At 35.9% G+C, this 17,706-nt stretch overlaps 1 protein-coding gene across 1 annotated transcript in view; it reads left to right on the top strand.

Annotated features, from left to right (window-relative positions):
• Window positions 1–17,706, top strand: part of RDX (radixin) — a 41,794-nt gene that overhangs the window by 19,808 nt on the left and 4,280 nt on the right. Inside the window, exons 4-12 of the mRNA XM_050892212.1 lie at window positions 3,809–3,904; window positions 6,126–6,400; window positions 10,251–10,334; window positions 10,815–10,961; window positions 12,467–12,563; window positions 13,181–13,344; window positions 13,992–14,122; window positions 16,281–16,441; window positions 17,428–17,520. Coding sequence (XP_050748169.1) covers window positions 3,809–3,904; window positions 6,126–6,400; window positions 10,251–10,334; window positions 10,815–10,961; window positions 12,467–12,563; window positions 13,181–13,344; window positions 13,992–14,122; window positions 16,281–16,441; window positions 17,428–17,520 — 1,248 coding nt within the window. The remainder of the gene's footprint in view (window positions 1–3,808; window positions 3,905–6,125; window positions 6,401–10,250; window positions 10,335–10,814; window positions 10,962–12,466; window positions 12,564–13,180; window positions 13,345–13,991; window positions 14,123–16,280; window positions 16,442–17,427; window positions 17,521–17,706) is intronic.

The raw sequence follows: 17,706 nt of genomic DNA, 5'->3' as shown, positions 1-17,706 counted from the left end.
TAGGAATAGACTTCATGACTCTTACAAAGACTTCTTGAAGAAAGAGGCTGTCCTGCTTTTTGTCTAACCAACACCACCATCAAATAAAAAGTACAGTGTTCTGTGGCACAGAAGCCTCAAGCTGTTACTTGTCTTTTGCCAACCTTTGCTATCTTCTGCCATGCAGTACTGGGTGGGGTGACATTCTGCTGTGTAACGTCTTGTGCCCAGGTCATCAGGCTCATCCAAATTGGGGCATTCACAAACAGGGACAAAGATACAGCTCTGAATTCTTTTTCATGCTCTCTTCAGCTTTGCTCCTCAATTCACTGTGTGGCGTTTGACATCTCACCAGCTCTTACAATCAACTTCTGGAAGTTTAAATTGAAAGATTGTTAGGTCAAGCAAAATCAACCAGCATAGTTGTGTGTGAGGAGAGATGCGTTTTCAGCCTGATCTTAAATTTATATGCCAGTTCCACAGAGTAACATCAAGAGCTGAACTGTATTGCAAAACCAGCATGAAATTTTCAGACAAAAGTTATGCTGTTTATAGAAAGAGAATTGAATAGCACTGTTATTGAGAGGATTGGTCTTCAAGGTTTATGCAGAAATCATGGACATGACAGTAGACTTGTTGGTTATTGCTTGCAAAAAGTAACCTCTCTACGACTTTAGCTGTTGTGTAGTGCTCCTCTATGTTTTTTGTGAACAACTTGTCCTTTTTTTCAGTCAGTGGTTCTTTTAAGCTTTTAATTGGTGTTTTCTGGAGTTGTTGATTTGTTTCCCATTCCATGTGTGTGCTTTCATCACCTTCATCTGCTAGCAGACAAGAATTCAGCATTTGATGTCTGTGGCTTTCTCTTTTCTCTTCCATTGTGAAACTCAGTAAAGTTCTTATTTATTGCACAAACCCTTTTTTTTTTTTTAAATTACTCATCGTTAGTCCTTCTGTCTATCCTGTCAGTGGTCAGAATGGGCAAGAGGGGATCTGTCCTCCTTTAGTCAACCAATTTAGCATCTGTAACTTTCCTAGGAGAGGAAGAACCCTGTGGTGGGTGTGTTCCACACACTGGTGGTAATGGTGGGGGTTGTTTTGTTTTGTTCTTTTCAATAAGGTGTTAGCACTGAGCATCAGTACCTCTGGTTTACTGTAGTTGCCATTCAGAAAGAATGGGAGGGTTGTCTCTTTTATTTCAAGTTATACCCCACTGTCCTTTCCAGATATCTCAGAAGCCTCCCTTACAATCTTTCGGAAGCTGACTCAATGAAATTCTTGCTAGGTTGTCTTTGTGTATGTTTGGATTTGCCAAAACATGTCTATTGCTTTGGTTGCTTTTCTTCTCCAAGAAGTTTTTATTGCCTATTAGTAGTCAAGTTGTAGGATATGATGGTGGATAAATCTGTTTTGCAGATGTGATGAAGACTTGCCTGAAGTCACTTAATGAATCTTTTGAGCCAGAATCAAACTCCTAAGTTTCTCATTCTGTACTTATTTTTCATATCACGCTACTGCAGTGCATAAGTGCTTATGTTATCTTAGGTCAAAGTTTCAGAAATTTTTTTTTCTTTCCTTTGAGCTGAGAGGCAGTGATAGATGATGCTCTTTCCTTATTTGTGGAGTCTGAAGCAAAACAGGCTAATGTGTAAGCTGTTTTTAGTATTGATTTGCAAGCATGTCTAACTCTGCATTGCAGTAGACAAGTTGTCTGTATTTAAATGATATGCAGTGTGCATTTCAGTTGAAGGACCATAGCTAGTAGGTGAGAGCAAAACGTTTCGACGTGAGCATAAGCACTTGTCTCCTTATGCCTTATGGGCAGAGCTGTTGAGCATCTGCAGTTCTTACTGACTTCTTTTGCAGCTCAGAGAGCTGATTGGGTACAAAGGCTCAACTTGGACAGCTGCAAAGTAAAGATCATTCTCAGTCATCTGATAAAGCCATAAGTAGTTTGATCAGCATCATATTGGAGATCTGTGCCAAAAGAAGCAGCAGGTCTGAAACGTTTATGTTGGGACACCAAATTTAATGTTACTCAGGACCATACTAGTTACATAAACGTGTTCTTAACATTTCTTATGTTTTAAAGTAAATTATGTAGGAATTCTAGAGAAAATAACTGTGCTCACTAAAGGAATCAGGTTGGATCCATGAACATTGTCCATTCTGTGCTTTGGAGCTTGAAGGTGAAAGGGTAGAGGAAGAAAAAAGGTGCACACTTGAATGATTGTTAAGTAATAGTACAAATATGCAAGGCATCAGAAGTAAGTTTGCACAGCTATCTTGTGACCTTTTCTAATTTTCAAAATCTTAATTTAGCAACCTGATAGTACTACTTTAAAATGGAGGAGGATCTATGTAAAATTCTATTTACTTCACATGCCTCTGAATGCTTCCATAAAACAGCCTTCAGTAAACCAGCTTGCCAGCATGGTCCAACCTGAGAACATATGTAAGTACTGCCATACTGGCTCTTTTGGAGCCAGAGTTTACAGTTATTTAATAATCTTTGCTGGACCTTTCTGATTAATTGCTTATTGAATCCATGTGTACTTTTACTATGTAAAAGACTTGTAAGATAGTTTCACAGTTTCATTAAACTCTGTGTAGCAAAAGTGCTTCTTTTTGTTTGCTTTGAATCTGCTAGCTAATGATTTCTCTTGATTCTCTTAATTCTTACATTATGAGAAATAATGAATAATCATTCTCTATGTTCCTTCTACATGCCATGCAATTTTATAGACCTATATCATATTTTTCCTTTCCTCATTTCTCTGTCAGTAGCCTTAGTTCTCGTCTTAGCTATGCAGAAAATATTCCATGTCACTGATCATTCTTTTCAATGTTTCTGAAAGATTTCCAGTGCTGCAGCATCCTTTTTTAAGTTGACATGACCAGTCTATATGTAGTATTAGAGACTTGGGAATACCATAGACGTGTATAGTAATATAACAGCTTTGTTGCTTTTTTCCTTTACAACAAGAACTTTGTTCGCGTAATTAAAATTGTTGTCTTTTGCGTACAGAATTTTGTTTTTATTAAATATCATCTTTTACTGAGGTTCATCTTCCTTTTCCATCATCTGTTCATTCACAGATCTTCATGGAAGGTTTTCTACAGCAGATTTTGTCACATCAGTTTCATCTTTTTTTGCAGATCACATACGAAGCCCTGGGGGACTTCCCTAGTGGTTACACTACAAGTCTGTTGTGAAAACAGTTTGTTTATTTTTTTCTTTCTTTTTAATGAGTATATCCATAAAAAGACCTTCCCTCTATTCAAGGACAATTTTGCTTCTTTAGTAGCCTTTGGTGATAGACCTGATCAGAAATCTTACAGGAAATCCATTTGTGGTTTATCAGCAGATCATCCTTATCCCTTTTATCATTAACTCTTAGAAGATCTCAAAAATATTTGAAGGAGGTGACACGTCCTCATTCCCTCATGCTTGACCACAAGTATTATTCTTTATTATAGTTTCACCAGTTGTCTTCTGTTGAAGTGGACTTACTTGTCTGTAGGTCTGCAGATAACTTCCCAGACATGCTTTCAAAAATCAGGGTCCTGTTTGCTACCTTGTATTCCTCAGGTGCTGGGTTTGATGTAAGCAGTAAGCTGCATACTCCAGTTGGTAGTTTGGCAACACAGTGTTTATTTAGAACTCTTAAGGTGAATGCTTCCCTGAACCTGATGTTTTGCTACTATTTTAATTTGGGGTTTTGTTCTTGTAAACTTAATTACATTTCAGTTTGAGATGGTTTCTGTAGCTTAATTACCATTAAAAAAATCCCATTGTGATTACTGATTATTATGGATCATTTATCTTTAGGTGGTGAAAACTGTTGGTCTTCGTGAAGTCTGGTTTTTTGGGCTACAGTACGTGGACAGTAAAGGCTACTCAACTTGGCTGAAGCTAAATAAAAAGGTAACAATTCCCTAATATTTAGGCAAGTGTACGGTTTGAAATATACTTTTGTAAGGCTCACTGCTTTAATGTTGTAGGTGAGATACAGCTGGCTTCAAATTTAGTTGAAAAGTAGCTTTTCATTTGCTTTAAATGACAAAATACAGTGATAAGTTTGGTTAGTTATAAAAGAATACGCATCAACATTTAATTTGAGAAGGAGGTGCCATTTCCTGTATTTTCCAGTACCATGGTGATGCATGCATTAGGAAAACTTAAATTCATATGATTGTCCTGTTGTCACGTAGCAAAATATAATAGAATAAATGTTTTACAGTTGGGGTATGTGTGAAGTATTTGAGCTTCAGGAATTTGCATGTATACAGCTATAGATCTTTAAACAAGGCACCAATAATAGGCTCCTAAACTTCTGTTTAGGTATCTAGTAGTTACATTGTAGGATAACTTTTGGTTTGTTTTTTCCCCAACAGCACTGAGCACCTTGTATCTCCCAGCTATTGGGAGCCAGGTCATTTTACTTTAAATTCTATTTATGAATTTGAATGGTCACTTTTTATTTTAATATTGGCTGTCAGGTTATTAATGGCACTGTTTAGAATAAAGAGATTTGTTTTTACTTCAACTTAATCAAGAATACCTTTTTTATCTTCAGTATTAGGAGGTAAATTGGGAGGTTTTTAGGAGCAAGTCCCACTGTCTGCATTTATATAATCTTTCTTTCTCCTCTGTGGTGAATCCAGTGAGTTAAACCTGCTAACCACCAAAACTGTCTCCTAGAATTTCATGTGTGTCTTGTTTCATATGCAATAAATGTTGTAGTGCTACAATATTTTGTTAGCCCTAATGGCTTGCCTCCAGTGGTTGGAGACTACAGGATTTGGTGCATCATTTGCAAAAAATACAGCAGACATCGCTCTATGAAAGTCTTTAGCAAGTTAAGTTGCTGGTGCAGTTCAGGAGCAGCAAGGGTGTGCTAATTTCTTTTAACTTTGACTAAGGCAGTTATCTATCTTTTTTTTTTTTTTTTTTTAAGAAGCTTGTAATATTTGATTCTTAAACATCATCATAAACTGGCTCTAACTTGTAAGTTACTATTTAAATATTTGCAGTAAACAGATAAGATCTGATAAATCACAGAATAGATGTGCAAATAAGGTTTTATTACAGCAAGAGCACAACTAATCATTCACTGGTGAGATTGAAGTGAAATACTGTGTATGTAAACCAGAAGCAGGTGGACAATAATGAAAAGCAAGCAAAACTTTTAAAATTGACATCTGAAATGTTGAATATAGTACTTATGTTGCCTTACGTATGTGATTAAATGGTTGCATTATTTACAGTTTTTGATACTTCCTACAAGTCAAGCAAACATGTATCATTTCATGCATAGTGAAGAAGTTCTGGAGGGACTACTAGTGCACATAAAATTAAATGTGTAATAAAGTGCTTGAGGAATTGGGATGTATGAGATTTATTTTATTATGAGTGTACCTTTTAACAACCTCTGTATTATTTGATGTTAAAATTAGTTTAATTTTGAATGTTTCCGCTTTAGTCATAATCAGTGCTGAAAGCTGAACCCAAATGAAATGGAAAATCCTACATAAAAATGAGTTTTTGTTGAAATTTGAAGTACACACTTAAAACTTAAGATGACTACATCTGATCTCTTTACAGAAATCATGATTATAAGGCTTATCCATTCTAGAAAAATAATGTGATTAATGGAATTACATTTTTTTCACAGGAACAAAGCACATATAGTTAGTTCAATAGTTCAAAGACTTTTAAAAGAATCCAAATTTACACTTACATTGAAGAAATGTGCTGTAGTTCTTGCTAAAGAAACCTTGTTAGACCCCAATTTGTTACTTCCTGCAATTCGTCCTTAGATATAGTTTTGATTTTTTTTTTTTTTTTTTTAGTGTGTATTACATCTTTTTTTCCAGGTCTTTGTTGTGATAAATACAAAATTCACACGAGCCTACGAAAAACCTCTTAAACAGCCTTTGAGTAGTATTTCAAAATTGTCTGATTTATTCAAATTGGTGTACTTGGTTCAGTGCCATGTGAACCTTTCATGAGTTCCACAGTGGGCTTGTCAGGAAGCACTGGATTTCACTGTAGAGGAGCTAAAGACTTCATTACTACTGAGTTAATTATATTTAATATACCATTTAGTGATCTTTCTATTTTTTTCTTTATTCCTCTCCCTCAGGTAACACAGCAAGATGTAAGGAAAGAAAATCCTTTGCAGTTTAAGTTTAGAGCCAAGTTTTTTCCAGAGGATGTATCTGAAGAATTAATTCAGGAAATAACTCAGAGACTTTTCTTCCTGCAAGTCAAAGAAGCGATCTTAAATGATGAAATATATTGCCCACCAGAAACTGCAGTTCTTCTGGCTTCTTATGCTGTCCAGTCCAAGTATGGAGATTACAGTAAGGAGATACATAAACTAGGCTACCTAGCCAATGACAGACTTCTCCCTCAGCGGTGAGTGAGACTGTTTTTGCATCATCTGCTGCATATAAACTTGATTACAGCACGTTTTTTATAATTAAAAAATTAAGTGATGATGTGCATTTAATGGTAGCTTTCTTAAGAGTGCAGGTTTTGCTAGTAAAATTCAGAGATCCTAATTTAGACTTGAAATAACAAAGACGTGTCACAACCATGGGTTTCTTGAGACCTATTTCCTGTTCTGTCTCCAACCATCTGCACAGATTTAGTTGAACAAATTTCCAAAGTACTCCAAAATGATCTAATGTTCCTGGAGGCTTGCTTCTGCTAAATTAAAATCCAAATACTCTAATATAGAAGTCACTAAGATTCATTTGATACTCCTTTTCTTCAGTTCTTGATGTTTTTGTACACTTAAATGATAATAATTTCCTGAAAATAATTATGAAGTGTATTGCAAATAAAATATATAGCAGAAAAATGCTAGCCTGGACAGAAAATTTAGAAACTAAATTGTTGCCATTGCTATTGAGTATAAACTCTTTTGTATCAGTCACTCATCTAATTGGTTAGGAAAAGTAAGCACCAAGATTATAGTTCTGTTTCTTTACGCAATGGAAACCATGCTCCTGGCATGTTTTGGCAGCAAGAGAAGCATTGCGACACAAATGTACAAAGTTAGACAATCTTGTTAGTGTAGATGAATCCATACCGATGTATCATGGACAAATGTGTACTAAATATGTAACACTAATGCATCTTCAAAGAAATGAGAGCCATGGAATAATTTGAGGTTTCTTTAAAAGTCATATGCTTTGTCTCTTTGGCTTTAAAACTAAAAGTGGAAACTCACTCATTAGTGTAACTAAGCTTGAGAATTTTCTAGCAAGCAAAAAAGCATTTCAAAGGATTGTGGTGAAGTATTGAAAGAAATATTCCTGAAAATGTTTCAGGTTTTTAAAAATCCTGGCTGAGAGCTTGGTTTTGGCTGTTTACTTCCTTCTTGTGACAGTGAAGTTTATACCTCTTTCTAGAAAAATACCCTTTGTTAGGAAGGCAGGGAGATGTAGAACCAATAAAACTGTCATTACTGAATATGTTAGTTCACAAATCTTGGGTTTTGCTCAGTTGTGATGACAGCCTGTGAACACTGGAGTGCTTGTGCACGACACAAATTCAAATACTTAAGATGCTCCTTTTCAGTAGACAAATGTTCAGATGATTTCTCAGCATATGCTTTCAACCAGTTGTGTGCCAGTCTGCACTGAGTGAGCACATAGCTTTTGTATTCATTCTAACACAATTATTTCTGTTTTGTCACCTGTCACCAGGAGATTTGCCAGAAATCAACAAATACATTATAAAAATACTTCAGAACAATATACAATATAATGTCAAAAATACTTACTTGTTTCCCAAAGTAGACTAGCTTTGCGAAATTTTACTGAAAAAGGTGAGAAAAGACTTGCAGTTCCCGTTAATTATAGAGTCTTAATGTTCCCCTGTCAAAACTACTGCATATTTCTTGGCTCAAAACTATGAGCTGGGTAGCAACAAGGCATCAAGTCCTTGCTGAGTTATTCTGTCGCAATAGTCCTTGCGTATCTGCTAGTGATTTTTCATCAGTAGCATGTGAAGAGAGAATGGAGGGGACCAAATGACGAGATGGTTATCACCAAAGACATTGCCAGCTTTGAGGATATCATAGAAACACAGAATCGTTTGAGGTTGGAAGGGGACCTCTGAAGATCATCTAGTCCAGTTGCCGTACTCAAAGTAGAGTCACCTAGAGAGGTGGTCAATGCCCCATGCCGGTCAGTGTTTAAGAGGCATTTGGACAAGGACCTTAACATGCTTTAATTTTGGTCAGCCCTGAAGTGGTCAGGCAGTTGGACTAGATAATTGCTGTAGGTCCCTTCCAACTTAAATATTCTATTCTAATTACAGCAGGTTGCTCAAGGCCTTTTCCAGTTGGGTTCTGAATATTTCCAAGGTGGGACACTCTACAACCTCTCTGGACAACCTGTTCTAGTGTTTGACCACCTTTGCAATAAAGAAATAAGACATTGTGTTCAAGTGTATTTCACTTGTGCCCATTGCCTCATGTCTTTCAACTCAAATTCAATTTTAAAAGAGGAAAGTGCAAAGAATTTCTGTAGAGGTAGAAATATAACTTAATTTGGAAAGCCTAAGAAAGCACAAGTCACCGTGAGGGTGACTGAGCGCTGGCACAGGTTGCCTGGAAAGCTTGTGGAGTCTCCCTCCTTAGAGGTATTCAAAAGCTGTCTAGATGTGGTCCTGGGCAACTGGCTGTAGGTGACCCTGCTTGAGCAGAGGGGTGGACAAGATGACCTCCAGAGGTCACTTCCAACCTCAACCTTTCTGTGATTCTGTGAAGAGCAGCATGGGAGCAGGGCTTTTATTTTCAGATTGGCATTTGTGTGACATAATCCTGGGATAGTGTATTTTGCTATATCCTGTTTTGTCGTTTATTTTTTTGATTGTTAGCTTTATGTTACACTGCTGTGAAAGCTTTTGAACATTTTGTGAATACCTGCTGGAGGAGTAGAAGAAATAACGGTGGAAAGCAGCTCACAATGTAAATATCACGATGTAAAAATCAGGCCTGATTTAATTACAGAACATCTTTAATAAATTAACATTGTCCTAGAAGACTTGGAATTAATTTTTTTATGTAATAGAAACTTGTAAATGATTGCCAGGATGCTTTTAGATTATTACAGCCAGAGCAGGCTGTTCTACTTTGTGCATTCTGTAACACGCTTCTGTAAGTATCACATTTAGGGCTTATATTCAAGGCTAAAGATGAGAAAACAAACAAACAAAAAGGATGTCTTGTCATTGCATGTTCTTCTCTCGTTTAGCTGTGAACACGTCAGCTTTGTGCAGGTGCAAAAACTAAAACCTCTGCCTCAGTTTTGAGGAGGAAAGCCTGTTGATAGGGATGCACACTAAAGTGCACCACTGCAAAGTGCACTTCACTAGATATGGGGCAGAGTAGCAAATCGAGTGACAGAAGGATCCTCTAACAGAAGAAACACTGCATTAGTATCTTCTGCATCACTCAGTCTATTCCTTATTGTACTTTGCTAAAAATGTAGGGAAAAGTAGTAAATCCTTACTTTCTGAGTAAAGAGAAAGGAAGGAAAGCAACTGTTCTGACTTTAAGATTATCTTGCAGTCTCTTTTTTTTTTAATTGTCCTTTAAAATAAATTCTCTAGGAATGCTTTGAAATGCTAGGTGCATGGAATAAAAGCATAATAAAGTTATGTGCATTTGATTTATTGCAGTACTACATTGAAAGTTGTAGTACATCAAAATATAATTCTATCATTGCAGCCTGCTATAGATAAACCTCAAATAGTTTTCTGAAACTGCGTCACTATTGATTTTATTTATTTAAAAAAAAACCACTGAACAAACTAGTCTGCTAACTTGTCTTAATGTGTTACTTTTTAAAATGACAGCAGAATGAAAGCTTGAGTGTATCTGTGCATACCCAGAGATTAATTTGCAGCATAGTTGTATGAGGATTTTATAGGTCTGCATTTACAGGTGTTCCAAACATTACATTTTATGACTTTACTGAAAGTTGAGATATGCCATGGTATGACTTTCATATTACAAAGAGTATAGAATACCATGAAAAAAGTGATTTCACACAATTTCAAAAGTGTATTTGTTGAAATACAAAGTTTCTGTGTCTGTTTGGGTTAAAAAGATGAGCAGTGTGTAGGAAGTCATGTTTAAGTTTATTCAATTAAAGCATATGTTACGCTGTGTAACCAAACTTATTTTTATAACTTTAAGAGGTTAAATTGGTTGTCAGTGTCACTTAATAGCAACAACTTCTATTCACAGCGTGTTAGAACAGCACAAACTGACAAAAGAACAGTGGGAAGAAAGAATACAGAACTGGCATGAAGAGCACAGGGGAATGTTAAGGTAATTACGTAAAAAAATGTTCCAAGACCTTTAAGATTTTTTTTTTTTATTATTAGGATGTATTTTGGGAGGTGGCTTATTTGTTTGGAAACTGCTTTCTTTTGTTCCGACCAGGGTAGGCGGTTATCCAAAACTTCATGAAAGCTTCAGTGAGGGTTGAGTTTCCAGTTTGGTTATTGGCTTACCTACATGATTTCTGGTAAGGTTGGCAACTGCCTTTGTCCACAGTTGCCTGCCTCTAAGATATACTAAGTATTTCCTTAGCTGACAGGGTGAAAAGACAAAGTGCAATGATTGGACTGTCCTTGGCTATTAGGGTGTAGAGCTCTGCAAGTATCTGAGTCAATGTACACATCAATTTCAGAGAGAGATTTAATTCCTAACTAAATTTTACAGTAATTAATTATTCTGCAGTTTGATTATTCTTACAATGTACTCTTGATTTGTCTACACCATGCCATTTTTTTCTTCTTTTATCAGGGAAGATTCTATGATGGAATACCTTAAGATAGCACAAGACTTGGAAATGTATGGAGTCAACTATTTTGAAATAAAGAATAAAAAAGGAACTGAATTGTGGCTAGGAGTTGATGCTTTGGGCCTGAATATTTATGAGCATGATGATAAGTAAGTGGCTAATACTCATTTTGCAGTTCTGTCCTAGGAGATCCTATCTGAGATTATACAAAAACCACCGTAACGTGTGTTCAATAACATCTAGCAGAACAGGTTCTCAAAGACCTTCTAATGTATGTAAAAGGTAGAAAAAGAGAGAGATATGTTAACTGCCAGAATATTTGAATTTTAAAGTTTAGAGACGCAAAAGAAGGGAAAGGAAGACCAGTTCTGTGGAAACTTAAATTTACGTTGCTTAATATGGATGTATGATAGCTAGACCATCTTTATATGGTTTCTTTCTGTATTTTTCACTCCCTCAAGACTTCCTCTTCAGTCAGGATGAAAAGGACATTGAGAAGCTGAGCAACATATTTAATGAGAAACATTTTGTAAGAGCAGTGACTAGGATTGTAGCTGTTAGAGCATGAAAAACTTTGGTATCCAAAAGTGGAACCTTTTAGACATCAAAGAAAATAGATGAATCTTGTGTCCTGATAGAGTTCAAATATTCTGTCCTACTTCAAGAGGGATAAAGCTGAAATGTGCAAAATTTGAAGAAACTGGAAACAGAGTGACAGACTTTTCTTTTGTTTCTTTCCAAACACTTGTTAGTAGTATCTGATGTCAACAGTCCTTTCACAGTGATTTGAAGTTAAACATGATGTGTCAAACACCAGATAACAGCTGTCAACTGAACTGAACTTAATGCTCTTCGATGTAGATACTCTGTAACAAAATTGTGTAAGCCTTAATTGCCATTAGATGGCAATATAACTCCTGAAAGAATGAGATATTCAGAAAATGTTCAGATCAGATTGAACAATCAACCAATTTTTGGTATTCTTTATCTCCCAATAGTTAGCAATCAAATACTTAAACATTTTCTAATGCTTGTAACTAAGATAATATGAATTGAAAAAACTTTCTGTGCTCATGGAGAAAAATATTTACAGTTATGCAGTTGGTGCATAACGTTGTGTCGTGGTTTACGTGTTTCATTACATAACATTGTAACGGTTTCTGAACTGAATTTATTTTATTTAAGATGCAAAGGAAATAAATTTAACTTAAACTTTGGAAATGGAAGATCACACATCTTACATCCGAGTTAAACCAAAGTACAACATCACTGAAGGCTAATTTAATTTCAGTCTTTGAAATGTCAGACTTTTCTCAAATTTAAATAGTTATTCTTTTCACTGAAAATAAAATTATCAATAGCTTATAAAGCATCAGTACATGATTGTGATGTTTAGCATCTATTTAATGGTAGTAGAATAAGTCACAAACAGAAATTCCTTCTGTTACAGTGCCATGTAATTTATTCATTATGTAATTTATTCATTGGATGGAATAATGTGTAAAAAAAATTGTCTACCAAAATATGCTTGAACTGTTATGTTTTGTGAATGTGACTAAGTGTGATAGTGAAAATGGTACAGAGTTAAGACTTAGCGGACATAAATAAAATGCACATCTTTGCTGCTTCTAATGAGAACTTTTTCTCTTTGAAGGCTGACACCCAAGATTGGTTTTCCTTGGAGTGAAATAAGAAACATCTCTTTTAATGACAAAAAATTTGTCATAAAGCCAATTGACAAAAAAGCCCCTGTAAGTAGTGTGTAGAATAGTATGTCTTTGTCTATAAAGAGATTTAAGCCTGCAGGGACTTGCTCTGGCATTACGGCATGAGTAAATATTTTGTGACATTTATTATTCTTATTGGTAGAATAGTCAGTAATCAAAAGGAAATTTTGATTTTGAAGTATGGTATGTTTATTTTCTCTCTTTTCATTCTGGTTGGTACTCTTAAGATCTCTTGTTTTTAAGTCAACTAATATTTTGTGATGTGTTGAAAAGCCACGGTGTAAGATGCCTAATTCTCTGGCCCCCCACCTCTGTTCTTTTTTGTATTACAGCAGCACATTTCATGAGACTTTCTAGGTCAAAACTCTTCAGAAATAGTCACTCACTTTTTTAGAAGTTTTAAATAATTTTGTGTAAACTAGCTAACCTCTATGTGGAGGAATCCAGGTGTAATTTTGAATTTATCTTGCAAGTTCCTGACAGTAACTAGATTTATAGATTATGGTGTTGGATTGCTCAGAGGATGAATATCAAAATACTTGTAAGTTTAAATTTAACAAATGCAAGCATGCAGTAATGCTTTGAGTCTTGTAACAACTGTCTTTTTAGATTAATGCATATGCTGCAATTATTTTTGCTAGGATTTTGTTTTTTATGCACCCCGTCTGAGAATTAACAAGCGAATTTTGGCACTGTGTATGGGAAATCATGAATTGTACATGAGGAGGAGGAAACCTGATACAATTGAAGTGCAACAGATGAAGGCCCAAGCTAGAGAGGAGAAACATCAGAAACAATTGGAAAGGTAATTAACAAACTTCCATGAAACAGAAAAAAAATTCTTATACCCTTTTAAGAAAACTAAGTCATAGAATATCAGACATCTTAGCATTCTAGAAGAGAGAGCTGCTTTTCTTTGTGTACTATGTAAGCAGGTTTGTGGATTGGCATGGTCACCTGTCTTACTAGAAAGCCGTATCTTTTTTGAGCTTTCATTATAGTAATAGTAGCTGTACCGTTGTTTCTCATTATGTTTTTGTGAAAGTCTTAACTCTCTATTGCTTGATCCTAAGGGACTTTTATACTCTACAGGTGAACCTTTAAAGCAAGTTCAGTGAAGAATGTCATGGCTTACCTTTTGTATATTTAAAAAATACCGTTGCCGTTTCTAGCCCAGATGAAACATCAGCCATGTCTAAAATGCAGGTATAATTGTGGATTTACCTGGTTGAACCGTAACCAAGGTTGCTAATCAGTTCTCTTCATAAATTGTTTTTCTGTACACTATTTTGAAATAGAAACTTGGTGGTTCTTGCATTGTAAACTGAGTTTGAAACATTTGAAATTACATGCTTTTCTGCTAGCTGAGTAAACTGAAAAATAGGCTGCCAGCATCTTTAGAGTAGAATTTAATCTGAGGTTTAAAAAAACCTTTTACTATTTTTTTTTCAGGGCACAATTAGAAAATGAGAAGAAGAAAAGGGAGATAGCAGAAAAGGAAAAAGAGAGAATAGAGCGTGAGAAGGAAGAACTAATGGAACGCTTAAGACAAATTGAGGAACAAACAATGAAAGCTCAGAAAGGTGAGCTCTTACTGGTCCTGGATTTCTTATATCTGATGACAATGTTTAGTTCAGTTGGGTAGTTCAGTTCCACAATTCTCTTGGTATGTGTGGGTTTTTTGTTGTTTTGGTTTGGTTGGGTTTTTGTTTTAATTTATTTTACTACTAATAACAAGAATTTAGTGGTGTATTATTTAATTTGGGAGAGATTCTTTTTCAATGTTAGGAGTTAAAAGATGGTGTGCTTGTGCATGTGTGTATATTTGTGATATAAAACCAATTCCTAATATAGCAAAAATTTAAATTTTCTTTAATAAAAAGGAAATTAATGTGTACACAGTTCAACTCAGAATTATGAAATGCTTAAAGTGCTGAAAACCTGGAGTTAGAGGGAGCAGGGAAATTAGAGAGGAAGATTCAAAGTAATTCCTCTAGGATTTTGTTGAATTTAGCTTTTCCTTTGGAAATTCCTTGTTCCTTCATTTTCATATTCCTTTGTAAGATATGAGAATTTTAAAATTAAAATCTTGTCAGATTTTAGTGAATAAACGTAGCTTCACCAATCACAGTCTTTGTGTTGAACCACCCCGTAGAGTCCCTGCCTCCACTACTTCCCAGTCCCTCCTCTCCATGTTCTGTTTTTGCTTCAGGTTTGGTTTACGTTCATAAAAGTTTTGTTCCTCTCTTCTGTTTCATAACTGTTGGCTTCAGGCACAATAGAGAGAATCACTGACTAAATCTATGCAAATAAATTACATAGGCCTGGCACTGTTCTCCAGCTCTACCCCTGCATTTTTTCAGTCTTTCAATGCAGAACAGGTTGGACACAGGTAACACATGAACTGTGCCTTGGAATTGTTTAAGGAAGAGCTATTTAGCCCGGGACAAAACAGTGTCAGTGTGATTCTAAAGGTTTAACAATGTACATTCTCATAACTTTTGTAAGCAATGTAGCCTAATTTGTGATGCAATACATAATGTTCATGCGTTGCTGGTCTTTTTAGCCTTCTCTTCACATATGGAAAAGTGTTTATATAAATCGTGTCTGCGCTCTGTAGTTGATTTGGTAGTTAAGTGTTCTCTATCTTCACAGGAAGACTTTGTTTGAGTAGTGTTTTTAAATATTTATGCATTTTATTTAATTTTTTAAGTACTGCATTTGTACAACTCCACATACTTGTAATGCTGTTCATTTAATTTTATAACTGAAGTAGTAGGCCTGGGAAACCAACTGAAGAATATTGATTACATGAGGCCTACTTAACTGCAAGTGCAAAGATTAAGCATGTGTCAGCATACCTGGGGAGATGCTTTTTTAGCATTAAAGCATATGGTGTAGGGCAAATGGATCATTCCAATAACTGAGCAGTTGTTTAGGTTTCCTGGTGAAGGAATCTATGGCAGCTATGCCTAGACAAAAACATAGTGGAAAATTTATCATTAGAATCAGCAAGGAGCTTCAGAGAGACTTTTCATAGTCACTTCATTTTGCACATCAGAGGGGAGTATATTTTGCCTGTGCAAATCTTACCTTGCAGTACTGGGAGATTATTACTTCTTCCTATTTTATTCAGGGTTCTGCCCTTTAGATTGCAATATTTTGCTAACCAGGCAGCTAGACAACTATTATCCCTCCCTTGATTTAAAATTTTCCTGTTTGTACCTTTTTGGCTCTGTTCTACGGACAATTTTTCTGACCCTTCCAATGGGTCTTAGGTCATTTTTCTGGAGGCATATGCCTAAATTTTCTGTTGCAATTAAGGAAAGGCATTTCAATAGAGTAGAAGAGTTTTTTTGCTTTTTTGCTGTAAGAGAGTATGATTTAATGTATATAAAATCGCAGTATTAAGAGTGAGAGTGTATGTGCATGTATATGTACATATATTTGGGTGTTGAGTTTTATCAGTGAGGTGTTAATTATCTGAAACACTGGGCTGTCAGAACTGTCAAGTGAGATGAAGTATATCCAAAGTACGTCTTAAAGAGGGGGAAAAAAATCCGACACAGAGCATAGCTTCAGGTAACATGCTCAACAGCTCTTCTTAGCTTGAGGCAGCTTTGTAAATCTTTGTCAGCTTTCTAGGTTACTTTATTTTGAGCATGTTACAGCTGTTACCTGTGTTACATATGAGGAAGAGCTAGTTAGTGATGTCTTGTCTGCAAACTTTCCTTTCGGCAGAGCTAGAGGAACAGACTAGAAGAGCTCTAGAACTGGATCAAGAACGAAAGCGTGCGAAAGAGGAAGCAGAGCGCCTGGAAAAAGAGCGTCGAGCAGCTGAAGAAGCTAAAGCTGCTCTAGCCAAGCAGGCAGCTGATCAAATGAAGAACCAGGAGCAGCTAGTAAGAAGCTTTAATTCCATTTTGAAGCAAATTGATAAAGATAGTTGAAAATTTAGCCTTTATATCTATTTTGTCGAATGGACAAGTATGTTGAAACACAAAGTATGTGAAATACCATTACAGATTGTTGTGGGAACTTTCTTAGAAAACTACATTAGATTTGCCACTACTTGCAAGAAAAAAATAAAACTCTGGAGCTGTTGGAAATTAAATGATGAAGTAGACATTTCAGACTGACAACACTCACTACATTCTCTTTCTAATAGTGTCAGGCTTATCCAGCTGAGAACAAGAGTAGCTTCCTTCTGCAGTCCACTGGGAAGCCTGTTCTCTGAGGCAGGTCTGTTCTGAAGCTTGATGGTGGTGGTGGGGAGTTGGTGACACTGTGGTTTGTTGGGTTTTCTTTTTTTGATTTTTTTTGGTGTTTTTTTTTTCTGTTCCCCCCTTCCCCCCCACCCCCCCGTTTCCAGCATTTATAGTATCTTCTCACATTCTGTGCTAGACTACTTCTAATTCAAGATTTGCGCATAATAACTGAGAAAGGCACGAAAATAGTAGAAGAAATGATTTATCAACTATCAAACAGCTTTGGTCTTCCGTAGACTCAGCACACAATTCTGAAGGCAAGATTTAGCTTAATAGTACTGAGATTGTGATCCAGAGTCATAATCTTATTGGTGGAACCATTAAAGCTGTATTAAACTGAAACAGCCCCAGATGCTGATTTGTAACTACAGCTTGCTCTTTCCCAGCAAGCTTTGGAAGTGCAGAAGATAAACATTTTTTTTTCTAGACTTATTTCCATCAGGCAAGAGTACTGATTCATTCCCTCTGTCATGTATGCTTAAAATTTCTGTTTTTAGCAGAGAAATGATGGATGGTAACTAACTCTTTTCAAGTTGGATCACAGCAAAGGCTCTGCTTTCTTCCACTGCAGAGCCAAAATGATAACAAATTAAAACTTCTACTTCATTTTTTTGTTTCAGGCAGCAGAACTTGCTGAATTCACTGCCAAGATTGCACTTCTAGAGGAGGCCAAGAAAAAGAAAGAAGAGGAAGCCTCAGAATGGCAGCACAAAGTAATGAGCTCATGCTATGTGAAGTCAGAACTTCAAAGAAACTAAGGGAAATGAGTGCGGAAATCCCACTGGAAGTCCATGGGGTTGAATTTCTCTCTTTCCCTTAGGCTTCAGAGAAGACTTTCTTAAAGATTTTTGTTCTCCAGTCTACTGAAGCCAGCCTATACTTACATTTAACTCATTTCT

This window comes from Gymnogyps californianus, chromosome 1 (genome assembly GCF_018139145.2).
Source record: "Gymnogyps californianus isolate 813 chromosome 1, ASM1813914v2, whole genome shotgun sequence".
In the NCBI taxonomy this organism is placed as follows: Eukaryota; Metazoa; Chordata; class Aves; order Accipitriformes; family Cathartidae; genus Gymnogyps; species Gymnogyps californianus.
This window is presented reverse-complemented; position numbering and strand designations above follow the sequence as displayed.